At 45.2% G+C, this 17,134-nt stretch overlaps 1 protein-coding gene across 2 annotated transcripts in view; it reads left to right on the forward strand.

Annotated features, from left to right (window-relative positions):
- Window positions 1–13,768, forward strand: part of LOC109402227 (lachesin) — a 525,383-nt gene extending 511,615 nt beyond the window's left edge. Inside the window, exons 8-10 of one of the 2 annotated variants that reach the window (XM_062845257.1) lie at window positions 3,458–3,577; window positions 3,721–3,891; window positions 12,697–13,768. In XM_062845257.1, coding sequence (XP_062701241.1) covers window positions 3,458–3,577; window positions 3,721–3,891; window positions 12,697–13,265 — 860 coding nt within the window. In that variant the 3' untranslated portion in view covers window positions 13,266–13,768. The remainder of the gene's footprint in view (window positions 1–3,457; window positions 3,578–3,720; window positions 3,892–12,696) is intronic. The other variant, XM_062845259.1, reaches the window with a different exon arrangement.
- The last annotated feature ends 3,366 nt before the right edge of the window (window positions 13,769–17,134 follow it).

The raw sequence follows: 17,134 nt of genomic DNA on the forward strand, positions 1-17,134 counted from the left end.
TCTCTTAGAGACAACCAAATACGTTAGTAGATGGAGCCTCGTAGCCGTGCGGTTAGGGTCACCAAGCTTCTAATTGCACCATACTATGGGGTGAAAATATTCTCAGACCATATTAGAACCGGTAGTGCTCCGGAACCGGTTCCGGATGTCCCGCCGGAAGTGGTGTCAAATATAAAAGAGAACCAAACCCATGCATGCGACAGCGGCTTTTTTGATAACGTGATGAACGGTTAGCAGGAAAACAGTATCAGATCATATATGAACTGGTAGTGTTCCGGAACCGGTTCTGGGTGTTCCACCAGAAGTGACCACATATAAAATTGAACATAACTCATTCATGCGACACAACAAACAGCGGAGTTTTCGATAACCTGATGAACGGTTAGCAGAAAAACACTATCAGTCCATATCCATAGTGTTCCGGAACCGGTTCCGGGGGGTCCCGATGGGTGAATGCAAACTTTTTAAGGAGTGATGTGTACGCATATGGTCAAATCTCAACCGTTACATAGTAATTAACTTCAGATGTTTTTGACTTTGCTTGTCTCAAACTGGCTATAACTTGAAAATGGTCAAACTTATCGCAGTTTTTTAACCCTCATTCGAAAGTTTTTTTAATTTTCTATCAAAAACAGATCTTTTATTCTAATGGTTTAGTTAAATATCTTAGTTTTCTACAGAATTTAAGCTCGAAAATATTGTTTTGCCTTTCTCGTGCACCAAAGTGTACTGAAAGGCTATATGTTCACTGCCATATATGGCGTCTCAAAATTCAAGATGGCGGCAAAAACTTCAAGGCGGCAGCTGTTTAATGGAGGTTTACGCTCTAAAAGCAGTCAATATGGGTGTATCTGATATGGGGAAGAAGTCTGGAGTCCAAAAATAGCGACCAGAATTTCCAAGCTGCTGGACATAAATCCTAAATGGCGGCTCAAAATTCAAGATTGTGGCTGCTGTTTAAGAGTTCAAGGCTCACAAATCAAAAACCAGATATATGATATGATCTCTGATGCCATGAAATGGATTTCTGTTAAACGTATGAAAGTACGATATTCATCAACATGTCACTTGAGTTGTGTTGAAACGTGTTTTCGAAGGCACGAGAAAGGCACCACCACTGCTAGGTGGATTAATTAGGTTTTTTTTCGTATCCACTGCTGCATGCTCCGTGTGCCCCTTATCTAGAGGTTAAATTCCATTCAGTCTGTACAGCCTCTGGCTGAAGACGGTATCCGCGTCTTTTTCTTTTTTCTAAATCCGATAACCTATACTCAAGGAAGTTCTTGGAGATCCTCAAACTGACGATGAACTCACCACTTGATAGCACATAGCTGCACTTGGCTGTGTAAGCATAAATTTCATTCATAATGCTCCAATAGATCACTGATTTCGCTGGTAGATCTGATGACCTAAACTCCAAAGAATTCTCGGATACTCCTTAACAGTCATAAAACTCACCACTTGATAGAACATAGATGACTGGGGCTGTGTGAGTATAAACCATATTCTTAATGCTCTTAGATACAACTAGCAGCCCTCGTAGATTTGATGACTTATTCTCAAGGGAGTTCCTGGAGAACCTTAAAGATTCTTCGAACTCAAAACTTTATAGATCATAGTTACCTGAGGCTGTGTGAGTATGAATCTTAGTCGTAAATCTCTTAGAGGCAACCAAATACGTCAGTAGATCCGATGACCTATACTCAAGGAAGTTCTTGGAGTTCCTCAAACTTACAACGAACTCACCACTTGATAGCACATGGCTACATAATGCTCCAATAGATCACTGATTACACTTGTAGATCAGATGGCCTTAACTTCAGGGAGTTCTCGGATACTCCTATACAATCATAGAACCCACCACTTGATAGAACATAGATGCTTGGGGCTGTGTGAGTATAAACCTCATTCTCAATGCTCTTAAACAACTAGTAGTCCTCATAGACTCGATGACCTATACGCAAGGAAGTTCTTGGAGATCCTCAAACTGACAACGAACTCACCACTTGACAAGACATAGCAACATGAAGCTGCGTAAGCATAAATCTCATTCATAATGCTCCAATAGATCACTGATTACGCTTGTAGATCAGATGGCCCAAACTCCAGGGAGTTCTCGGATACTCTTAAGCTTTTAACTCTTAAACACTCCGTAAACGTCCCTTAACTCTTAATTCGGCTTTTTCCCGTAAACCAACTTTATCTGTAATCTTGAGTATTCCAACTGCTCTGAATACAATCAAATTTCATTTAGGTAACGTTACCTAAATGGAGGGGCCTTAATAGATTTTACCTAAATGGAGGTTTCAGTGTAATGTGTTCAGGCTACGCTTCGTACAAGTTTCAAAAATTTTGTATGGACAAAAGTCTACGAGGGTTCTGTAGTTTTTGGACAGCGACTAACGTTGAGCTGTTAATGAGATTTTCAAAGAATGAGCGTTGTAGGAGTTCCCATCGTATTCCTTCGTCGCGAATGTGTTTGTTAGCGACATAGAGACGATCGGCAATAGCTTTGACGGGGTTACAAGAAAAATAAAAATGATGTTGATCCTTTTGTGTTAAGATGGTGATGGTGCACTACACTGATTCAACGTCTTGTATGACACCAAACACTTGCTACATCTTTATGAATTCCTTAAATGAAAAAAGCAAAACATAAAAATGCTATACAATTTCACACTCCACAATTATGTTGGGAAATCATCCACTAATGCACACGAAACAGTTCACAAAGTGAATTTTCACCTCAAACACCATTATCACGTCAAGTGATTTCCCAACTCTCAACTGTGAAACCAAAACGACAAACCCAATCCCCTGTTAGCTGTTGGCTGCCTGCCTGCTGCAAGCGACCCCTCAATTTGCATGCATACGTGTGGCAAACGAAAACGAGCAGATTTGTGTTTTTCATAACATTAACGTCGTCGACGACGACGACGACCAGCGCCATACTTCCCCATCCGCTGGATGTCCTTCGAACTCCCCGGGTTAGAGCCATGCTAAATTGTATTAAATTAGCACACTAACACGTGTGCTCGATGTGTGTCACCTTCTGCTCGGGGACCCCAAGCATAGCAAACGGAACGTTTCTTCACATTTTCGAGATGAACGACGGCGACGACGACGACGACGACGACGACGACTACAACAACGGATGGCAAGACGACAAGACGACCAGATTGCGGGGTTCTGCAGGAGCGATGTCGTTCGTGAGCGAGGCCGGAATACGTGACAGGCATGCACAACATGTGGTTTGTGTAGTCAGCAGCCAGTCAGTCGGGTGCTGCTGTCGCGAAAACTATAAGTGTGAAAATGGGTGGATCCAGCCAGGGGGATGAAATTCAAGCTGGAAAGTTGATTTTTGCAATTTAAAACAATTTTCTTGATAGATACAGTGGAACTATTTAAATCCACATGTATTTTAAATGCTTTGTTCGATTTTGTTCCATTTTCGCAGTTCACCCGGTCATCCAAGTGCCAAACCAACTGGTGGGAGCTCCGTTGGGAACGGACGTGTCCATCGAGTGCCTCGTAGAGGCATCCCCGAAATCCATCAACTACTGGGTTAAGGATACAGGTAAGACATCCACGACGAATCTGGCGATGTGTGACCTTTTCCCAGTTTTTCATTCTATCGAACCGGGTCAATTTTTATGGACCAATTTGTCTTGCTTTTTCTTTATCCCTCATGATACTTCTCGCAAATCCCCTTACACAAAGGAGAAATGATTGTGTCATCGCCCAAGTACCAAGTGCAGGACATTCCCAAATCGTTGTACGAGACCAAGATGACGATGACGGTGCGGGCCATCCAGAAGGAGGACATGGGCTCGTACCGATGCATTGCGAAGAACTCACTCGGCGAGGTGGACAGCAGCATCCGACTGTATGGTAAGTATCTGTTAATGTAGGTTTCAAAATGTTGTAGAAATCGTGTTTACAAGTTTTATTGTGATTTTGCTGTACCTTGAAAGCCAGTACAATTAGATGCTGCACATAGCACAGCCGAGTAACCCCTGAGGGCATAAAAAGGGACTAGGCATAGTAGGAGATTCAACTGTATACACTGAATAAGTTCCATAAGTTAGAGGGGGTTTAATGGAATTTCAGAGACACTTCCTAGTAGAGGCTGCTTGGGGTTTAGGGGGCGCTCTACGGGCGCTACTGAGGATCAGAGAGTTTTTAGGGTGTTACAGAGAGTTCAAAAAGATATCAGGGGGTCCAGAGAATTTCAGTGAGATTCAAGATTATAAATAGGGATTCTGGGATGTTTCAGAGACTAACGAGCATTCCAGGGAGGGCATGAATATCCTTGAAAGAATCCTAAATCTCCCTGTGGCGCCCCTGAAACCCAAAACCCCCAAAAACGCCATTGACACACTCTGTAATGCCCTGAAACCTTCTTAAACTTTAAAAACGTACCAGGAACCTGCTGAAACCACCTGTAACGCATTTGAAGCCCACTGAAAATTCCCTGAAACTCCTTGAAATGGCTCTGAAATCGCCTGATCCTTGTAACGCCTCTGAAACCTCCTAAAACCCCACAAAAACTGCCCTAGAATTCCAAGCCTCCGAAACTCCTTAAAATGTCCCTGAAACTCTCTGAAACGCCTCTGAAATGCGCTGACAATCTTCTGAAACTCCTTAAAATGGCTCCGTAAACTCCCTGACACCTCCTTAAAATCCCTAAGTACAACGCCTATGGCGCCAACCAAAATACCTATGGAACCTGCTAAGACTACCTGGAAAACCTCAGAAACTCATTGAAATGACATAAAAAATTACCTGAAATCCTGTGGGACTCCTGTAACGCATCTACAAACCGAAAAAAAACAGCCCTTACACTACCTGTAACGCCTCTGAAATCTTCTATAAATATTCGAAAACCCCCTGAAACCCCTTCACTGTAAAGCCAAATAAACCCTCTGATATGCCCCGGATACATCATGAAACCACCTGTAACGCCTCTGAAACTCACTAAGCATTCTCTGAAACTCATTGAAATGACAACAAAACCCCCCTGAACTTCTGTTAAGCACATGCAACCCTCTAAAACCCCCAAAACGCCTCTACGGCTCTTGATTGCCCTCTATTCCCTCTGGAACCTCCGAAAACTCTTCTGAAACCTCTTGAAACTGCCTGTATCGCCGCTTACAACGCTTTCAAATGATACCCAAAACAATCTGAAACCTCGTGGGATTTTTTATCACGCACCTACAATCCTCTGAAACTCCACAAAACCCCAGTAGCGCCTCTGAAACCATATAAAAATCCCCTGAAACTCCCTGAAAGGGCTTCTAAACCCCCTGACACCTCCATGAAATTGCCAGCATCCGAAGCCCCTCAAAATGCTCCTGATACTCACTGTAACGGCTCTGAACTGCGTTGACTTAACCTCCCCCTGACACCTTCTTAAAACCCCTGCGCTTCTACCACTCACCAAAATACCTCTGGAACCTCTTGAGACCACCTGTAACGCTTGTGAAACACATTGAAATGACACCTAAAACCTTCGGAAGTTTCCTGGAACACTCGCTCAAAATTCTTGTAATGCCCCTGGAACCCTCTGAAAATTCTCTAAAACAAACAAACTCTACGCTCCGAAAATTTTCTGAAACGCCCTGTAACGCCACTGAAACTGAATCCCTCTAATCCCCTGTAACACATCTGGAATCTCTTGAAAGCTCTTGTAACACCCTTGAAACCTCTAAAACCTCCATGTAACCCTGGGAAACCTGAGGTTAACGCCTTAAAGAGTTTCCGGGATTTTTTAGGAGACTTGAGGGAATCTCAGAATACCCTGAAACCTCTTGGATTATCTCAGAAATCCCGTGACTCATCCTTCGAGATGCTTGGAATGCTCCTGAAACTGAAAGTAACCCCAAAACCCTCATGTAACATCCTTAAGCTTTCCTAAATACCCCTGAAGTATACCCCACCCCTTTTTAAGGACGAGGTATTTGGAGTACATTGCTCAAAATTTCTAGAGCACTGTTTTTTAGAACCGTTGAACGGATTTGGATCAAAATGCATCACGCTGTTGACAACCACTGAACAATTAGCGTGATGTATTCTCATTCAAATCCGTTCAACGGTCCTAAAAAACGGTGCTCTAGAAATTTTGAAATATGTACTCCAAATACCTTGTCCTTAACGTCCCTGAAAACTTCAGAAATCCCAATGAACTTCCAGATACCCTTCTGGAGGAATTCCCGAATAAGCTTGTGTAAGAATGACGGAAGTATAAATCCTGGAAGAACTTTCACAAATACTCCTGTAATAATTCCCGAAAAACTACTACAAACATTCTATGAGTAGCTCCTGGAAGAGTTTCCGATAGGTTGAAAACACATCTGCTAAACGAACTTCCAAAGGACTGCTTTGCGGAATTTCTATGGCGACTGCTTATAGATTTCTAAGAGAAACTCTTGGACGACTTTAGGATGCTCTGGATGACTTCTCGAATAAACATTCGAAATAATTCACGGATAAACTCGGGCAAAAGCTCTTGGAGCTGCTTCTGCCTTTTCGAAGGAAAACCTGGAAGAATTTTCGGAAAAAAAAACTCTTGGAAGCAGTTCCTGTAGAACTACTGAAATATTGGTCAGAGTTAGGTCTTCCCGAAAAAAAATTTTACTGCAGCCCCTGGAAGAAATTCCGGAGTAGCTTCTGAAAGATTTCCCTGAGGAGTTCTTGTAAAAATTTCTTGTTTCTGGAAAATTATTCCCGAGAAACTCACAGAAATCCCCCAAAACGCCTGAAATAAGCTGTAATGCCTCTAAAACTCACATAAAATTTTGTGAAACTCATTGAAATGACACCAAAAATCCCCCGAAACCCTGAGGGACCGCCTTCAACGAATCTATCTCTCTGAACCTTCCAAAAACAGCCATTAAGCTCCTTGTAACGCCTCTGAAACCCATTGCTAATCCGGAAACCCCATGAAACCCTCCAAAATACACGATGCACCCTTGAAACCCCTTGAAAACTGTTAAAAATCCTCCAAAACTCCCCAAAATGCCTTCAGAAATCCAATGAACCGCCCCCTTCTTCCCAAATTCCCTGCGCCGCTTCATCAACCCTCTGATTGTCTCCTATAACGCCCCTAGAATCTCTTTGAAGCTCCTGAAACACCCTTGATGCCACTCGAGACTTCCCTGTTACCTTGAAAAACCAGGGGTTATAAGGGTTGCATAGGGGTTTGAGGGACTTTACAAAGGACTGCATAATACCATGAAACCCTCTAAAAACGTCTCTGAAACCTCTTGATGCCGTTTGTCATCCTTTGAGATGCCTTAGAATACCTCTAAAACGCCCCTAAAATTTCTATGTAACCATCTAAAGCTTTCCTGAATACCTCTGGAGTAAGCAACCCCCTTGAAACACCCCTGAAAAATCCATGTCTCTTATACTATTCTAAAACTTACTGCAAACCTCTGTTGGCCCCATCCCAAATACCCAGAAGTAAAACCTGTTCTCGCGAACTGAGTTTCCTTATTTGAAGTACTAACTAAAACAAAAACATCGTGGAATTTGGACAATTCCTAGGGCAATTCTATTGGCAGAATACAACCTCACGTGACCTTGCGGTGTCCAGTCCATAAACATGTCCACTAAGGGAGGTCAGCAGATTCAGTTCCGGGCGAAAACTGACGTCAATCTGGGAAGTCAAAAGCCAAGAAGTTGGGGAAGGCTGCCTACGGCAAGACGCTATGCCTTCTTTTCTACAATACAAATATCTACAATCAGACACGCGGTAGGTGTTTTCCTGGGTAGTGTGACGGGTAGTGTGACGGGAGGTCGATTACCGAATATCATTCTGTCTCATCCTTTCCTTCGAATGTCAGCTTGTCATCGATCACGACAAGTGGCTGCTTCAGTGATTGCTTGGAGTTGATCGTGCAACCACCCTTAGTGACCGCCTTCCGATGATCAGATATGCGATTGTTTACCTTGGAATGGTGGAATCCATTAAAGGCAATAGGGAGCGACGCTGAGCTCATGGATCAAGGAGCCGATGTACGCAGTATCAGACACTGAATGGTTTTTTTTTTCCTTCTAAACCATAGGGGGGAAAATCTGCTCAACAGACACCCTAACAGGAAGGTTAGGGTAGTGTGGGGTTTAGGCCGTCTTCTACAACACTAGTAAAAGCCAGGACTACTCTCTCCTCGACCCACTAAAACACATTCCTATGATCGCCAAACCCTACATCTCTCCGGAAACACCAAGAAGGTATTGCTTCAGAGAGGGGCTAGTGCACATCGCACCCTCGAGGTTAGGTGCGTAGCCTAGCAGCAACGAACAGCGATGACTCGCTCTGAAGAGTCCATCACGCTAACATGCTGGCGCTTAGCCAGTTTCCCGAGTGGTCCTCGCCACTCCCTTTGTCCTCGAAAGGCGGGCAGTGTCAACCCCGCCCGCGCCAAACTGCTTTGCAGACATCAAGAACTGATGCCTACGTGCAACCCGATCTGACCTGCTGAAGGCAAGAGTATCACTACCCTTCAGGCCCTATCAGCTGCAGCAGGGTCTCCACCTGCCCCGACCCTTGCCGGGGACCCCTTACCAACCGCGGGCTCGGATCGAACCCAGTAGTCCGACGCCACGACAGCAGCGCTACCGGGACTTCCTCTCCGCGGCCAATTAATCGCTGTTAGGGTCGATTTCAACCGCAGAGCACCGGTATGACCTACGAAACCGACTCTGAACCCCTGGACCCCCTCTTGTACTGCGTCTGAGCTTGCCATTCTCCGAGTCCACGCGCCACCTCCTCTTTAGCTCCAAGACGATGTGGGTGATAGCCGTCAAACGGCATTCCAGGCAAACTCATCCCTACACATCCTCTGGACAAGATTGTCCTCCCCGCATATGGTTTCCTCTAAACCAGCACAGACAAGGCATTCGGGAGAACCCGCTTGCCCGAAACGGTGTAGATATTGTCTGAAGCAACCATGACCTGAAAGGACCTGTGTCAGGTGGAATGTAACTTCCCCATGGCGCTATTAATCCTACTATCTACGCTCGGTATCAACCTATGGGTCCACCTTCCTTAGGTGGAACTGTCCCACGCGCGCAGCCATTTGACCATAGAGGCCATCCTGGCAGTCCTGCGTATGACTCTTGTGCCGCGCATTTCGAAGCACTCCATGTCCTCACTGATAAGGATGCCGATAGGCACCATACCAGTAATGACACAAAGAGCGTCGTGTGACACGGTACGATACGCGCTCGCAACCCTCAGGTACATAAGCCTGTAAGCTTTCCAGCTGCCGTCGGTAGCATTCAGTACTTAGCGCGGTGCCGGTGCCCCAGGCCGGGCCGCCATACCTAAGTATGGACGTAGCAACACTAGCCAGAAGCTTGCGCTTACTGGCGTACACCGCAGAGCTATTGGACATCATCCGGGACAGTGCCGCAATAGCTGTGGAGGCTCTTTTACAGGCATAATCGACGTGGCTACCGAAGCTAAGCTTATCGTCGATCATCACGCCCAAGTGTTTGACGGAGCGCTTTGACAGGATAGTGCACTCTGATCTCCGTCTGCTGCTCCGACTTCAGGTTGTTAACAACCGTCACCTCTGTCTTGTGGTGAGCCAGCTCCAGTTTCCTGGACCGCATCCACGCCTCCACAACCTTGATCGAGTGGTTGGTAGTCAACTTTACCTCCTCAATCGTTTCACCGTAGACTTCGAGCGTAATGTCGTCGGCAAATCCGACAATCACCACTCCCACTGGGTACTCTAACCTCAACACCTCGTCGTACATGACATTTCATAACACCGGACCCAGGATGGAACCTTGCGGGACTCCTGAGGTTATGTGAAAGCACTTCCGACCTATCTCCGTGTCGTAGACTAGTACACGATTCTGAAAGTAACTTCCGAGAATCTTGTACAGGTACTCCGGTATCCCCAGACGCAAGAGCGCTTCGGCAATAGCAGACCAGCTGGCGCTATTAAACGCATTCCTTACATCCAGAGTCACTACCGCGCAAAAGCGAATTCCCCTCCTCTTAGGCTCGAGTGCTTTCTCGGCGGTTTTTGTAACCGACAAGATAGCGTCAACGGTGGACCTCCCCTTCCGGAAGCCGTACTGGTTACTCGAAAGACCATTTTCGCCCTCGGTGAACCTCAACATTCTATTGAGGATGATCTTTTCGAGCACCTTCCCCGCCGTGTCAATCAAGCATATTGGTCTACATTTCGACGGGTCTCCAGGTGGTTTCTCCGCCTTTGGCAATAGTACCAGGCTCTGCCTCTTCCAAGCTTCTGGGAAAACTCCCTCGTCAAGGCATTTCTGCATAGCAGACCTGAACATCTCGGGAGCCTCTGCAATAGCTACTTTTAAGGCCAGGTGTGCAGGCCTTACCTACGCTAAGGGACTTAGCTATCCCCGCAAGTTCAACCACGGTGACCCTCTTCTCATCGCCAGACCCAGTCCCCGGCTGTCTTACGAAAGGAGGCCCGCCGCCATGACGCGGAAAAAGTCCTCCAATGATCCCATCCAACATCTCTTGAGATTGCTCTGTAGGAGCCATCACACCTCTCGTCTTGGCCATAACGATCCTGTAGGCGTCACCCCACGGGTTCGTATTGGCACTCTGACAGAGACCATCATAGCAGGCCTTTTTGCTTGCTCTTATCTCGGTCTCGGTGTGGGCTTCGTGGTCGTGCGGTATCGTAAGCCTCGGAGTGTGGGTTCGATTCCCGCTCCATTCGGTGGAAACTTTTCGTCAAACGAAAAATCCATCACTGGACCACTGGGTGTTCTGTGCTGTCCGTTGTCCTAGTGTAGGTAATGTGTTCAGTCTGTGCAGCCTCTGGCTGAAGACGGTGTGAAATTGTCTTAACCCTTCAGCGCGCGCGCTGTTGTAAAAAGTACAACACTATCAAAAAAACCTCGCTCGTCGTATACAGCGCGAGCGCAGTGCAGTTTCAGCTGCCTGATGGCGCGCGTCCTGGAAGGTTAAGCGTGGCTTTTGCAGCGGCGAACACCACCCGCCGTTCGTTTCGCTCTTCCTCTGATCGTGCTCGCTGCATCCGCCGCCTAGCCCGTAGGCAGGCGCGGCGCAGGCCCGTTATCGCATCGGTCCACCAGTTAGCCGGTGGCTTCCCATTTCTAGGGTGGACTCGCCTAGGCATGGTCGCATCACACGCACGTGAGAGCACCGCTACCAGCTCGTCGCCGTCTAAACCGATTAAGTTTCGCTCACGGCGGAGCGCTTCCCTAAATACCTCTTCATCGAAGTATGATGTCTTCCACCTACGAGGGCTTGGCCGTGGCCTAGCCGCCTCTTCTTCTATCCGCTGTCTGATGTTATTGTAGTCGATACTGTAGCGAACCGCCAGGTGGTCGCTGTGAGTGTAGCCATCATCTACTCTCCAGTTCGAACTACTTGTTAGGCCAGGACTACAAAAGGTCACGTCAATAATTGACTCCGCTCCGTTTCGACTATAGGTACTCTTGGTACCGACATTAGCCAAGTCGACATCTAAGATGGCCAGTGTTTCTAGCAGGATCTGACCTCGCTGGTTCGTGAAACGGCTTCTCCATTCCACAGCCCAGGCATTAAAGTCACCCGCTATTACCACCGGCCTTCGCCCTGTTCCTACGGTCGTCATACAGTCCAGCATCTGCGTAAATTGCTCGATCGACCACCGCTGAGGCGCATAACAGCTACAGAAGAAGACTTCGTTTACTGTTATTGCGTAGAAACGGCTATCTCAGTCTTAATTTACGACGATTTATTTTATTCTACCCGACATTTATTAATTTAAAACTGAGATAGCCGTTTCTACGCAATAACATCCATTTCCAGTCGAAAAATCTCAAATCAAAGACTTCGTTTACATTGGCGACCACGAAGCTCTCTAGTAGGCACCAACCCCTGTACGGGGTGTTTACCCGTCGTCCATATCGCCGCCATTATTCTGTACCAATCCAAGACCCGATTGCCGTTGCCGGCAGGTACTCGGTATTCGTCTGCCACTCAGCGACTGCTTGACAGACTGACTCTTTTGAAGATCGGGCACCTTGGGCCTTCTGTTGGGTGCTTGCTGTTCGCAGATTTCTCGGACCAAATCAAACTTTTGGGAGGGTTCTTGCGGCCTTGTGCATTATGGCCTACACCTCCTAATCCTCAGCTGTGTGTACGCGCTTGCTCCTGTCAAGGTCTTTGCGGTCCCATGACTTGTGTCCTGGTCAGTTGGCATACTGATTAGCCCACCTAGAACTTCCCTATTTCTACGGGCTTGTTAGCGTTCGCCACAGTTAATCTTCAGAGTCGCCTTCGTTGTAAGAGTCGTCACCTCGACACCCTCGCCAAAGACCTCTTCCGTCAGACTCTTGTAGGCGGTGCACTTACCGTCCTTGTCCGTTGTCGTGCTTGAGCTCGAGGATCATTTCACCTGCACGAGTACGTATAATACTTCATACGTTGGCTTCCAGATGCATGAGCTTGGTGCCGATCCTCATCGCCCTCAAGACTTCCGAGTACTTGAACACTTCAGTCTCGATGTACTTAATGTACATGCAAAGATTTGATAACCTTTCGCTAGTTTAGAGCGCGAAAAGGACTCTAGATGGTGAAATTATCGTTGAAGGCACATTGTTGTACGAAACAGCAGCAGAAGCGACAAGTCACACCACTAATCACATTCTAATTCCACAACGTTCCCCCTTCTCTCGTTCCAGAAATCCCTCAACCGAATCGGAAAATATACTCGCCCAAGTACGGCTCGGATCTGAATGATATCGTCAAGCCCGGCGGCAACGGCGGCGATAAATCGACCAAAACAAAGCTATCCTACCCGCCGGACGACGAGGAGCAGCAGTACGGTGGCTCGGCGGAAGATTTCGAAGAGATTGACTCCATACAGACCCATCAGCATCAGCATCAGCACAGCCAGCACAATCAGCAGCATCCATATGGGAGCAGGCCGACGTCCCGGTCACCGTTCGGGTCGTCCATGGACCATCCGAACAGCGTCAATGGTCGCCACGGCGGCAGCAGCAGCAGCAACTTGAACGGTGGCGTCGGGTCCAGCAGCAATGGTGGCAACAATAAAAATCTGATACCGTTGATGAACGACATCGCCACGCGGAAGCCGTTCGTCATCCCGCCGGGCCGGAGCGGTGGCGACGGTAGTCTGGAGGGAAGCAATGCGGCAGGTCGGGCCACTGCGGAGTTGACCCTTTGGCGGCTGCTCGTCGTCCTGGTGGGAACCAGCTGGTACGCGATTTATCGCCAAAGGCGGCACTAGCTCACTCGGCGGTGCGGTGCGGAGTTCGTTGAATTGGTAGGCTCTTAGATTATAATTCTCATACATACTCATTTAGGAGGTGCAACAGGGAACAAAATCTGCTCTAAAATTTAGAACAATGCGGGACAATGCGAAGTTCTCTTTTTTGTTATCAACCAAAACCATATATGAATGAACACACAAGTATAGGCAAACAGGACATTTATTATAATAGAGGTATTAAAACCATTATCTTCAGGGGATTCACACAGACTGTTGGGGCTGGGGCAAGGCTCAAAACTGAAACGAGGGACAATGCTGTATATTGGATGTAAATTGCAAAGATAAATTAGTGGATGGAACGATAAGATTATGTATTTCTATGGAAATAGTAGACAAAACGGCCAAAAGTTAGTTCGCCTGTTATGTTGCAAGACGACACACAGAGGTAAAAAGCCTAGGTTAATGACACACAAAAACTGTTTTTCGCTGTTACTGCTGGCAATAAATCTCTGCCCGAGGATATCAACATATTGCAGGTGGTGTTTTACATTCGATAGGAAAGAAACTCCGTTGTGCCTTCGGGTTTCTACTTACTACTTCTTTCTCTTTTTTACTCAAAGTTTTTTTTTGGGACTTGCGATGGGGATCGCGATCGGGTGGCATTGTTCGAAGGAAAAAGTGAAAAATGGCGCGTGTTTGGGGCAGATGACATTGTTCTTCCTCGTGAAGTGATAAAAATGGATGCAAGGAGTCAAATGCATTACCCTTTGCTTTGCTTTGCTTTGCTTTGCTTTGCTTTGCTTTGCTTTGCTTTGCTTTGCTTTGCTTTGCTTTGCTTTGCTTTGCTTTGCTTTGCTTTGCTTTGCTTTGCTTTGCTTTGCTTTGCTTTGCTTTGCTTTGCTTTGCTTTGCTTTGCTTTGCTTTGCTTTGCTTTGCTTTGCTTTGCTTTGCTTTGCTTTGCTTTGCTTTGCTTTGCTTTGCTTTGCTTTGCTTTGCTTTGCTTTGCTTTGCTTTGCTTTGCTTTGCTTTGCTTTGCTTTGCTTTGCTTTGCTTTGCTTTGCTTTGCTTTGCTTTGCTTTGCTTTGCTTTGCTTTGCTTTGCTTTGCTTTGCTTTGCTTTGCTTTGCTTTGCTTTGCTTTGCTTTGCTTTGCTTTGCTTTGCTTTGCTTTGCTTTGCTTTGCTTTGCTTTGCTTTGCTTTGCTTTGCTTTGCTTTGCTTTGCTTTGCTTTGCTTTGCTTTGCTTTGCTTTGCTTTGCTTTGCTTTGCTTTGCTTTGCTTTGCTTTGCTTTGCTTTGCTTTGCTTTGCTTTGCTTTGCTTTGCTTTGCTTTGCTTTGCTTTGCTTTGCTTTGCTTTGCTTTGCTTTGCTTTGCTTTGCTTTGCTTTGCTTTGCTTTGCTTTGCTTTGCTTTGCTTTGCTTTGCTTTGCTTTGCTTTGCTTTGCTTTGCTTTGCTTTGCTTTGCTTTGCTTTGCTTTGCTTTGCTTTGCTTTGCTTTGCTTTGCTTTGCTTTGCTTTGCTTTGCTTTGCTTTGCTTTGCTTTGCTTTGCTTTGCTTTGCTTTGCTTTGCTTTGCTTTGCTTTGCTTTGCTTTGCTTTGCTTTGCTTTGCTTTGCTTTGCTTTGCTTTGCTTTGCTTTGCTTTGCTTTGCTTTGCTTTGCTTTGCTTTGCTTTGCTTTGCTTTGCTTTGCTTTGCTTTGCTTTGCTTTGCTTTGCTTTGCTTTGCTTTGCTTTGCTTTGCTTTGCTTTGCTTTGCTTTGCTTTGCTTTGCTTTGCTTTGCTTTGCTTTGCTTTGCTTTGCTTTGCTTTGCTTTGCTTTGCTTTGCTTTGCTTTGCTTTGCTTTGCTTTGCTTTGCTTTGCTTTGCTTTGCTTTGCTTTGCTTTGCTTTGCTTTGCTTTGCTTTGCTTTGCTTTGCTTTGCTTTGCTTTGCTTTGCTTTGCTTTGCTTTGCTTTGCTTTGCTTTGCTTTGCTTTGCTTTGCTTTGCTTTGCTCCATAAGTATTATCAAACTGCACCATATGAAATATAATTTGCTCCATAAAAATCTGAAAATTATCCATAACTTAAAACATTTGCACCACTTAAACAGTGCAATGTAAAGCAATTGAGCCATGTCGAATTAAATTAGTAGAATATGCTATCTATGGAGGTTTTTCAATTTTTAATAGAGCAATTCGTATTTTCTATGGTGCAGTTTGATAATATTTATGGAGAATTCATCAATTTTCTATGGTGCAATTTCAATTTTTTATGGTGCAATTTAATTTTTCTATGGAGCAATATTCAATTTTTTATGGGTACAATTTTAATTTTTTATGGAGCATTTGCATTTTTCTATGGAGCATTTGTGTTTTATTATGGAGCATTTCAGTATTATTTATTGGAGCAAAATTTTACTTTTAATGAGAAAATTTTATATTTTACCGGTACATTTTTTATAAAGTATGGAACGTTTTCAATTATTTATGGGTAACATTGCACATTTTCATGGAACATAGGTTCATTCTTTATAGAGCGCTTTTTGATTTTCTATGGAGCGTTTCTATTTGTTTAAGGGTGCAATAAATAGGCTGCCTTCAACTCACTCACCACCCTTCAATATTCAGGGATCAATTCCCATTACACATTCTTGATTCCTCATTCAGACTTCTCACTGCTCGTTTCTTGCAGTTCACTTTCAAGTGTTCATTAATCTTTTCCCACTTCTCTCTTCTCACTCTTGGCTGCTGTCTCTAACTATTCACTTATAACTGCTTCAAACTCCTTACTGCTCATTCCTCACTCTACAACACTGTTTACTCACTCACTCACTCCTTATTTATCACTGATCATTCCTCACTACTCATTTCCTACTCAACACTCTTTACTATTCACCGCTCACCCCTCACTAATCGTAGCTCACTTCTCACTACTTCCTCCAAACTCCTCACTTAACACTCTACACTGCTCGCTTCTCACCCCTCAGTACCACACACACTTAACTGAATACTCCTCACAACTTGCTCCAACTTCTTACTGTTTTCTCCTCACTCCACATTGTCCAATACTCACTTTTAATTCTTCACTTCTCAATCCTCACTCCTAATCGCTTACTTCTCATTGCTCACTACTCATAATTTTTGAGACAGCTCCTTGAACACATAATTTGATAATAAACTTGAACGTGTTAGTGGAACTTGAACGTGTCATAACTTCTTCGGTTGAATTCATATTTTTTCATTTGGTTAAACGATATTCATTCCAATAATACGTAACCATAATTGTCTAAAGATAGGCATGCTGATATGTGAAATTATTCAAACTCAGACCAAATCAAATTTTGAGTACATACATCACTTGTGGCACTCACAGTCCAAATTACCTAGAAAGACAGACGACATACATGGCAATTATTCAAATTCATCTTAATATTTCCAAGAGAATCTCTCTCAAGTAGGTATGCTATCAAAGACCTTCTCCGTCGTACATCTCTGCCTGCCTGCCTGCATTGAATTCCAACGGTCAAACAATTTCCATTATTCAAACTAGATGTCATCAGTCATTGTAAATTAACTGCTAACTGGTGGAGCAATGCGTCCCTTTTCCAAGAGCACAAAGTCTAGCCTGGGCCAACAACAACCAGCCAGGAATTTCATCAGAGAATATGTTTGCTCCGCCAGCTCACCGCCCCCTTTCAGTTCCACATCCAATCCATCATGCTCCGAGCAGCACCACCAGAGAGGGGTTGGGAAGTGTTTTGATGCTGGCCGCCCGTCACTGACTGCCGCCGAGCCTCACCATCGGACTAAAGGAAACTCAACGACAGGCCCCGATTTAATTCGCATCATTAGATTTTCCGGCTGGATGCCACGGTCCAATCAATGCGAAACTTATAGGTAGGTAGGTATACTCC

Source organism: Aedes albopictus, chromosome 1, assembly GCF_035046485.1.
Source record: "Aedes albopictus strain Foshan chromosome 1, AalbF5, whole genome shotgun sequence".
Classification (NCBI taxonomy): domain Eukaryota; kingdom Metazoa; phylum Arthropoda; class Insecta; order Diptera; family Culicidae; genus Aedes; species Aedes albopictus.